The sequence below is a fragment of the Gymnogyps californianus genome, chromosome 29 (genome assembly GCF_018139145.2).
Source record: "Gymnogyps californianus isolate 813 chromosome 29, ASM1813914v2, whole genome shotgun sequence".
Taxonomy (NCBI): Eukaryota; Metazoa; Chordata; class Aves; order Accipitriformes; family Cathartidae; genus Gymnogyps; species Gymnogyps californianus.
In genome coordinates this window covers 1,391,247-1,401,608 of record NC_059499.1, presented here as the reverse complement: position 1 = coordinate 1,401,608, position 10,362 = coordinate 1,391,247, and the positions used below count along the sequence as shown (strand labels likewise).

General features: G+C 42.9%; 1 protein-coding gene across 1 annotated transcript; it reads left to right on the top strand.

Annotated features, from left to right (window-relative positions):
• The first annotated feature begins 1,592 nt into the window (after positions 1–1,592).
• Positions 1,593–1,991, top strand: LOC127026864 (scale keratin-like). The gene has a single exon (XM_050912161.1). It carries the CDS (start codon positions 1,596–1,598, stop codon positions 1,989–1,991), a length of 396 nt encoding a protein of 131 aa, XP_050768118.1. The 5' UTR covers positions 1,593–1,595.
• Positions 1,992–10,362: the final 8,371 nt, after the last annotated feature.

Below are 10,362 nucleotides of genomic sequence, written 5' to 3'. Positions count from 1 at the left end.
TGTGGGTGGGAAAAGGATCAGAAGGTGTCTTCCATCTCACTGAACATTTCATTGCAAAATGTGTGAGTAGATTAGAGCTTAGATCTAAAGCACTTAAATACAAACATGTATATGACAGCAGGTTATAGCTCTGATTAAAATCATTACGGGAAGTTAATGAAGGAAGTGCTAAATAAATAGAACCAGTTTAATTCCTCCTGCAATGCCAGTGAGCAGGGTGGAATGATACCAGCAATGAAGCTGGTCAATTAGGCTTCAAGATGAAAGAGAACCGGGAGCTGGAATGTGCATATCATGCTATCCAGAGATTTAGGGTGATTTTGCAAACAGCAAGCGAAAACAGTTTCATCACTTTGGGAAGTTATATGTGCTTCAAATTTGGGCTGGTTGGTGATTATGACTTCATGTGTACAGCATGCCTCAGACCCCCCCAGGCAATCTGAAGCACTGTATAAAAAGAGCAGGTACGCAGACCTATTCCATCTCCCTCTCCTGCGTACTCTCCTCTACATCAGGTAAGTCTGATGCCATTTCATTTCTTTCTAAATGCCAGAATGCCTTTGCACTGCAGCTTAGAATATTGTTCACTACTATTACATTGGAGTTTTTAGGACTTTGATTCTCTTTCTTTTTCTCTCCTTTTTTTTTTTTTCTTTAGTATATTGTCAAGTTGTGTTACTGGTAGGCTTTAGGAGTCAAGATGAGGGTTTGACGTCTGCATTTCAGGGCTACTTTAAGAACAAAATAATATTTCCTCTTTTTTACTGGAAAAAGTGCTAAGCCACAAGCTTTTGTGACCAGACATTTAGATGAAATGGTAGTTTGCAAACTGTATTTTTACCTGATGAAGGAAATCAGCTCCTTACATTTTACCAACCTGCCCCACACTCTATATGAAATTACACTGCTATGCCAAGAATATTTGGATAGAAATATTTTATAGGGTATATTTACTTATTATATCAAGTAGATGAATCTATCTTCAGGCTCTGATGCTTTGGGGTTTTACCAGAGGGATTACAGAGATTAAGAGAACGTAGAACTAAAAGGGAACAACTGAAAGTATATTACCCCAAAGAGCTTGAAAAGAAACAGGGACCAGGAAAGGAGGAGGAAAAGTGTGGTTAAAGCAGTGCTGGGTTCTTGACTCCATCCCATCTCTCCCAAGACAAAACCTGCTTCTGTCCCATTCAGTGTAACGAGGAGGTCAGCTCTGGTGTAGCTCCTCAGCTCCTGGGTTTCAACCCACATTCACCAGGGAGGAGTGCTGGGGTTTTAGTAAAAACTGTGCCGCCGACACTTTGTTCTTCTGGGAGGGAAAGCGCATTAAAAAAAAAAGAAGCAGCAATTTCAGAAGGCTTGGTGGATGTGACAAATGCAGGGATTACTGGATGGGGAAGATCAGAGCAATGCTGATTGACAGGAAAATTTGTCAACAGCGTCATCAATTTTGCTTATGTATCTGGTGATCATTTTCCCTGTTCCCCAACAACCCAGCACCAAACCTTGACCTGTTGTTCCAGTAGATCTTGTGCTTTGTTTTTAACGCAGCTCTGTGCTCTGTGTTTCAGGATCGCCTTCATCCCTGCAAAGAAATGTCTTGCTACGACCTGTGCCCCACCACCAGCAGCATTGCCTGCCCCCAGCCCATCGCTAACAGCTGCAATGAGCCGTGTGTCCGGCAGTGCCCTGACTCGACGGCCCTGATCCAGCCACCTCCTGTCGTCGTCACCTTCCCCGGCCCCATCCTCAGCTCCTTCCCCCAGCAAGCCGTGGTGGGCTCCTCCGGAGCCCCCGCCTTTGGGGGCTCCCTGGGGCTGGGGGGCCTCTATGGCTCCGGGAGCTTCTATGGTTATGGGGGCTCTCTGGGATATGGGGCCCAGTATGGATATGGAAGTTCAGCCCTCTCCACGCTCGGCAGTGGGTACTGCAGCCCATACTCCTCCCGCCGGTACAGCCGGTTCCTCCGCAGCAGCTGTGGGCCCTGCTAAAGGCAGCAGAGAGGTCTCAGAAGAGCCACAAATGAAGGCCCAAATGCAGAGCAATGAGGATGGGGGTTCAGTGTTCCCGCAGCCCTGCAATGGAGCTACTGCCGCTTAGCATTTCTGATCTTTCTTCTGTTTTTTTTTTACCCTTCAGTTTCTAGTTTGTTGTTTGCTATTGTTGCCTGTTCCAGCTTTCCCATTTTTTTTAACCATCGTGGGCCAGTGTATTACATATGGACATCACTCATAATGACAAGTATCTTCATCAGTAGTTGCACAACAGACTGAAGAAAACCACCTGAGGACAGCAATATCTCTGAGCAGGACATTTGTTGAACATTTTCTGAAATTGTCTGGAAACAGATTTTTCATATTCTGTGATATCTCGCTTTGCAAGCATAGACATTTCTTGCTCATTAAAATTTTATTGCATCACACAGCAGCCTTCTGGTTTACCTTCCTCCCTTGATCCACAGCCTGTCCTGGGTGATATCTTCCCACAGGCAGGACCAAGCTGCTAACTGAGCAGTAGAACTGCAGAACATTTTAACACAAACTGAATTTACACAGTGTCACAAATATTTCCGTAATGACACTTCTGAGTAGCAGCTTTCCATCCTTTGAGGATATGAAAAGTTTAAAATAACGTAGTATCTTAACTCCTGTTATTTAAACATGATTTCAGTGGGGTCTTTCCATGAGCATCCAAACAGAGAATTGTGGGTTTCCATGTTGAACTCAGCATGACCACAAATGCCACCAAGGTGGTGCCCAGCAGAGTACTTTCCAAATGTAAATTTGCACCTATAAATTCACAGATACAATGCTCAATCTACAGCATTGACATTGCTCAGCAGTACTTGAACTCCAAACATCCTAAGCAGCTAATACTTATTCCTCCTTGCAGTCATCAGCCTTTCCACCCCAGTAAGAAAGAGGAATAATCCCTGTTCCCTGTAAGAAATAACTGTAGCACAGTAAGTATCAGGAGCAGCAGAGACTCGGTGCTTCTAACCTTCTGGTAATGTAGCCAATTCAAATTGTAATGAAGCTGCAAATGAGGCACTTTCAGTGCTGTGCAAACAAAGAATAAAGCCAATCCACACCCTCAAGTAAAGCACTTGAGTAAATAGACAAGAGTAGGCCCAGAGTAAATAGACAAGACAAGCAAAGCATAAGCATCATTGTTCTTTTCCCTTTTTTTGCAGGTAAGCATCTTTTACACAGAGATTAAAGGCCGTGTCTTCCATACTGATAAAAACATTAGTAAATGTTTTCCCCAGGTGACAAAGGAATCACTTGGCAAAGCCCAGAACTGAATTCCTCTCTCCGATATCCCCATCTAACAATTGACATACGGTCTCTGTTTCCAGTTTTCTATTCCACTGTTTAGGTTCAGGTTTGCCTTTCAACGTTACTCTCATCTCCTTTACAAAAAGAGGAAAATAACAGCAGGTAAGGAGCACATCATGGAATATTCCTGTCTGCCTCTTTGCCCTGGTGTCAGAAACGCTGGCATATATTGGGACAGGGAGAATTTCAGTAATGCTAATTTCCATATTAATATTCAAATTTGCCTGTAATCTAGGTCAGTACTCTGACTGCTATGTGTGAGTCAATAATGCTGATTTTTAAAATAGAAAATATCCTGACTGCTTTTGTTTTAAGACAGAACTCTGAAAATGAGATAATCCATCAAACTGACATGTTTTCATGGAGTTCCGTTTATTTTAGCTGAAAGACGGTATATGGCATGGCCAGTAGTATACGGGACATAGGAAATTTAACAGATCATAGAATCATGGAATCAAGGAATGGTTTGGGTTGGAAAGCACCTTTAAAGATCATCTAGTCCAACCCCTCTGCCATGGGCAGGGACATCTTTCACTAGATCATGTTGCTCAAAGCCCCTTCCAACCTGACCTTGAACACTTCCAAAAAACAGTGACCTAAGGATTCAAGACATGGCTTATTATATAATTTGTTTTCTAAGTAAAACGGGAGAATGAGCTAAAAAAAAGATTCCTTTCTTCAGGTTTCTCTGACAGAGCATTTTATTTAAAACATCTGAAACATTCAAGTTCAGATCCTCCAGTTGCAAAACTGATAAAAGGTAGACTGCAAGTAGTGACTTTGCTAATTCCTCCAGAATCAAGCCCTGGAAGGAAGCTGGCATTCAGCAGGGCATATTTCTGGTTCTGTTATGTTGAGCCATTGTGCCTGCAGGCTATTTAACAGTGGCGTGAGTCTGAACCACATAAAAAACCATTATGCTGTAGTAGTGACTAAACATTTAGTGAATCTACCTATTTAAATCAAGCATGAAAGGCTTAACTCCCACAGATATCTGTCTTGAACTGTAATTTAGTGCGTGGGGAGGACATGTACTTCAGGCTGTGTTTACAACACCTTTATGAATCAACTTCTGATTGCATCTCATTTACCGATAGTGTTACCTTGTACTAGGATACAAACACATGCTCAGAGCACATTTAGACAAGAGAGAGGAGAGTGTAGTGACCTCTATTGTTCAAGATGAGACAGTGTGATTTCATTTATTGTTGCTTCCTGTTCTTGGTAATTACTTGTTTCACTGACAGGAGGAACAGGAGTCTGAGTTGCTGGTGCTAACTGTCGACAGCCTGGACTTCCCACGGCTGACCAAGAACTACAGGAGACCTTGTAGTCAGATACGGTCCCCATGTTGCAGTGGCCAGCAAACTGTCGAGATCTCAGCACTGCTTCCAGATTACCGTAATAAACAGCAGCTGGTGTTCCTCCCATCTCGTATCTGCATGTGGTGTGACCCGAGATGCGTTGGGTCTGCCAGTGAAATTAGTTCTCTTACCTTTTACTGTGTTCATCTGTGATTACACTTACATGAAGGTATAATCCAAGTTCAGCCTGCTGTGCATTTGGGAAATGGCAGATTGCTGATGGTCAGGAGCAGTACAGAACAATGGAAGGTAGTTAAAGAACTGTCCTTCAGCGTTTGCTCCGGTCTATGGTCATAACATGCAAATTCAGGCTGGCAGATGAGAATCAGCAATGCAAATTTTGCAGTTCCTGCTCTCCAAGGGACAGTCTCTGCAGGTCACTTTACCAAATAATGGTGGTGTGGAGAGCTATGTCTTCAAGCACCATTCAAAGTCAGTAGAGTCCATTGATCAGTTAATACATACCACAGTGATCTATTTATAGTCTGGGCTCTAACTTCTGGCTCCCACGTGTGTCTTTTCTGTAGTATAACAAGTATGTAGGCAGAGCAGCTTCATCCCGGTGTGCTAACAACACCCACACTGAAGGATGTCTGACTGCACCCTTTCACCGCAGCATGAGAAACTGGCTGCTATTGCAAGTCCAGTGCAGAGGTGCAGCAAGACAGGCTGAGAAGAGGATTGATGTAATCCTACTGTTCTGTGTGGGACGAAAACAAAAATCTTGAAAAGAGGACTTCTGTAGTGATTAACACTATAGTGATGTGTCTTGAAAATACCTGATCTGGTTGCTTTAGTGCTCTGCATACCTGCACAAATAATTACTGTTTTTTTGACAGCATCCTAGTGACTCCAAGAATAATCATGCAGTGCATTGGAGACAGAGGAAGCGTGAAAACAAGACAAAGCCTTCAGACACATCCTAACAAGACAGAGGTGTTGCCTGGCTACCTCATTGTAGCCTCATCTCATTTCAGCTAGCTCAACAACTAAAGTCACACCTCCAAGCCTTTGAAGTTATTACCACATACTTGATCCTGTCCAAACAAATTTCTGCAGTGTGAGACTGGGGTTTGCCTGGAATTAGCCTGCTCAAGTGTTGTGAAGATTGTCAGTGCATTGCTGGTATTCCTAGGAACAGCAGCTTCACACAGGGAAGTGCTGAGCAGTGTCTGATGTCTGGTCCATCAGACCAACTATCCTGGTTGGCATTGCAAGCATAGGACGGGGTGAATGCCTCTTAATAGCTGTACTAATTGTATGCGAATTGCATCACTAGAAAAACAGCTCTATAGGACATAGTGAGCAGCCTGGAACTGTGTTGCTGTTGAACAGAGAAGTGCTGAACGTGCCCAGTATCCATGGTCATCTGTGAGTAGCCTGAAATTTAGGTGTAGAGTTCCTGAGATGGAGAATATTATTTGGCTTGAAAGATATGCGTTGCTCTGCAGGGAAGACTTAAGAATTATTCTTTTATTTATTTTAACTGGGGTTGCCAAGAATTTAGAGGTATTAATGGGAAAGTTCAAAGAACTCACAGAATTTCAGCAAAGGTTTGCCATTCAGCTAAAAACTCCTGTTGGCTATTCAACGGAAAGTTCTACCCACAGATAGTTACATGCTATTTTGAAACAATGAAAAATATCATAAAACCAACGTATGGGGATGTAATTAAATCGGAGCCTCGGGCAAGTAGTGAGACACATGGAAGGCCTTCAAAGTTACTCGTGTGTTTAACTTTCTTTGCCAGCATGTAGCAAACACACACTGTAACCACACCTGTCCTGGAGGAAATCTCAAACTTAGTTGTAAAGGTTACAAAACATGTTTATCCAGGATGAAATTACTTTTGTGCAGGAGGCAGTCATTATGCTCGCTCCTGCTTAAAGGGCCTGGTCACCTTCCAACTTCAGGCGTTGAAAGAAAGCAAACACTATCATGTTTCACTACAAAGGTTGATGCTCACCCAGAATGGTATATAAACAAAAAATGGTGGACAAAAAAAGACAAGAAAGCTCAGAATTTTGATGCACAATAATTTAATGAGAAAGTAAGAAGTAAAAGATCTTATTGAGAATGAAAAACACAGGGAAAATATTGGCAGGGTCTCATTAAAGGCTGCAAGCAAACAATTGCTTCAGGGCTATGCATTCCACATACATTACTCTTTCTTCTTCCTGGCATTGGAAGACTTATACAATCTTGTCCTACTTTCAACCAGCCAAAGATCATTGATATAACCAATTTGAGGCCATTATTATCAGGAACCACCGGAAAGAATAGTCAGAAAACTAAATTAAATCATTAGTTTGAGAATTACACGTAAATGTGATTTTCAGAGATGCACAGTTCATGCTCCAGGAAAGCAACGCCAGTAACAGGGTTTGTGGAGGCACGTCTTCCTCCGTGTTGGGTGATTGCTCCTTGCTCCTTATTCATTGCACATTTAACATGGTCTGCAGCTCCCAAAGCCATAACCACTGGATCCATAGGAAGAATATGACCTCCCATAATTGTACAAGCTCCTAGAGCCATAGGAGCCACTGGGACCCAGAGAGCTCATGGATCCAAACAAGCTCCCAACGCTGGATGGTGCTGAGCTGCCCACTATGCTCTCCTGAGGGCAGGAGCTGAGAATGGGTCCTGGGAAGGTCATGACCACGGGTGGTGGGTAGATCACAGCTCTCGAATCACCGCAGGACGTAACACAGGGCTGGCTCCAGGCATTCGCAATCGGCTGCGCACAGGTCACTTGGCAGGGCGCAAGGCAGCGGGAGCTGATCATCTGTCTGTAGGGAGACATCTTCTGGGAATGGAGATAAATCTGAAACACACAACATCGAGGCAACACAAGGATGAAAGCCCAGATACCAATATAATGGAGATTGTGCTTGGAGGAGAAAGAATAAAAGATAGCAAGAAGACCAGAAAGAGGCTGAGGATTTCAGTTTTGTCTCAGCAGCCATGTCCCTTTTCTCATCTTCTCATGTCCTCCTCCTCACCCCTGGAACAATCTCTGTTTCTTTTGCCTCCTAATTATGGACCCAATTTGATACATAAAAATATCATTAACAGTCAAATAAATTGTGTATTTGAACTCGAGCTATCCCCCTATCCTTTACCATTTCTCCCCTTTTGAATCTGACTTACTGTGACACTTGACCATTATAAATAACTGCAGAAAAGAACAGAAACACCGGCTAGCACTTCTATAGTAACATCCTGTGCTGGTTCTGCATCACCTGTAATCATTACAACTGTATGAGGCAAGTCATTGTTATTCCAGCTTTAAGGAAGAGGTAACTGAGGCTGAGAAGTGAATGCATTGCCCAGAGCCATATGGTGAGGTAACAGCAGAGATGGAGTTAAAATTCAGGCAAGCCTGGTTGTTAATGACAGTGTTATTCTCCAATCTTTCAGATGCTGCAGCTGGCACCAGAGCTCCCCTGCGTGTTCTTTACAGATAAAATGAGCAGCAGCCACATCCCTGAAGAGCTCATAAAGAGAGTTTGCTTGGCAGAATATCCCACGTTTGGGTGGGAAGGCAGTATCAGCAAGATTTCCAGCATAACTAGGACTCCTGTTAATGTGGCCCCAGCTGTTCTGCTAAAGATGACTGAGGTGACAGATGACTGTGGCAGAACTAGGAGCTGTGCGTAATTTTGTGGAGTCCTTTTCTTTAATCATAAGATCACTTGATCACTCATAAAATCAATTTGCAGCTCCTCTTGATCTCTGTCCTGCCTTACTAAAACCCATAAAATGAAAGGCTGGGAATAAAGAAAAGGAATAAAGTCCTGATCATAACAAGTACATAATGTAATGCATGACAGGCTTCAAATTAATTCAGAAATAATTGCAAAGAACAGGTCAAAACATTATTGCTGATGGTGGCTTCCTAGTTCAGTCTGAGACTCAGAGTTAACTCTTCTTGGTAGGCACCATTACAAGTCAATGCGAAAAAAGTAAGGCAGTTTCATAAAGGCAGGATGGTCAGGCTGGAGGAAATAGGAATTCACTAAATCTCTCTATAAATAAGTTTGCATATCCCAACATTTCAACTGCTCTGAAAACTCCTGTGCTTTTACAGCCTGCACTGAATAAGTAGGAAACAGATCTTTCCAAAAGAAAGCTTCAAACATTTCACACATTTCTAAGAATCACCGTTTTGGTTCAGTTAAAATCCTGCATTGTTACAGCAACATCATAATAGCAATAGTGTCAGGCTCAGACTTACCCCTTCACAGCAAAGAGCCAGTCAGGAGAAATGGTTAGAGCAGCCCAGAACTGTGAGCGCTTTTATGCCTTTTCTTAGGCAATCAGGAGGATATGAAACATTCTTCATGTATGATGTCCTAATGCGTTATCAAACAAAAATTCACTCCACCTGTAAATGCCCCAGATAATGTAATTATTTTGCTCAGTGATGGTGATTATTATTGTGTTCTTGTCATTACTCTGGCAGAGTAATTTTTTTCCTCTTATTGCTCTTTCCTATTTGTCTGATTGCCTCATGGAACGAAGAGTGCTCAGGAGTTCATCCATAAACACAATATGCTGACACACCTGAGATACTACCCCACTTTTCCAAGTCATGCTCCAGTAAGGGGGCATTGTGCAATTGATCCCATCATATTCACGCGCATTAATTCCTATGACTCTGATATGAGACACATTAGACTCCATAGACACCTTCCTACTGAGTTATAGGTTTGGAAATGAGAAGCGTTTGTTCCCGTCCTCCTGGCCCAGAAACAAACACAAAGCACATGTCCCAGGTCAAGCTTTAGAAGTACAGGTGGAGTAACCTATAAGCAGGGAGCTGCTGTTACCCAGCCCTGGCATGGGGGACAGGAGCCTCGGACAATGAGAAATTCTTGTCCCGCTTGCATTGTCAGGGACTCCATGGGATCATTGCTGAAGACCTCAGGGCTCCTGAGTGATGAACGATTCATGGTTTGGGATGAAACAGGTCAGGGAGTGAAGCCATGCATCACCCTAGGAAAACTTTGGGCTGGAATCTTGAAGTGCAGTTTCAGCTGATGCAAAAGATTGACTGCTTACTTCAGCAGATTTCTTCCTCAGATCCAGTACTTTGTCTTCAGTTCTTCAGTTATTTACTAATAAAACTATTTTCAATAGTCTATCCATTTTGTGTATCCAAGTTGATATAATTTACGAACGCTTTTTTAACCTCAAAAGATGAGTTCTTCCCCTCTAAAATCCATCCTCTTCTAGGCAGTTTAAGGTTGAATGCCTGGTTTTGAGTTAACCTTGAGACTTCTGTTCTAAAATGTTAATTTTGTTCCAGTTTGTCCTTCGGCATTCGGTGACTGTTACCAATACTGCAGTGTAATGCTGTACAGGTGACCCATGCAGGAAGGCTGAGGAAGCCTCTTTTCTGGGGCCGCCTTAGGATTTCCCTCAGCATGATTTCCTAGCAATGCCTGAGGAGACGCCCTTTAAAGCTACTGATAGTTTATGGTAAAGGATTCACATAAGCAAGAAACAGGAATAGAAACAAAGGGAAGAAGATGTTGTGCGGAAACAACCCACATGGTCCGCTCCTCCTGCCCGAACCACACCTGGTTTCACTTTGTCTGGAAGCAAGTGATGACAGTGATGACACATACCTACAGATACCTACAGATGAATCACGT

Coding starts and splice junctions, on each gene's coding strand:
- LOC127026864 (XM_050912161.1), top strand. CDS start 1,596: ATGTCTTGCTACGACCTGTGCCCCACCACCAGCAGCATTGCCTGCCCC.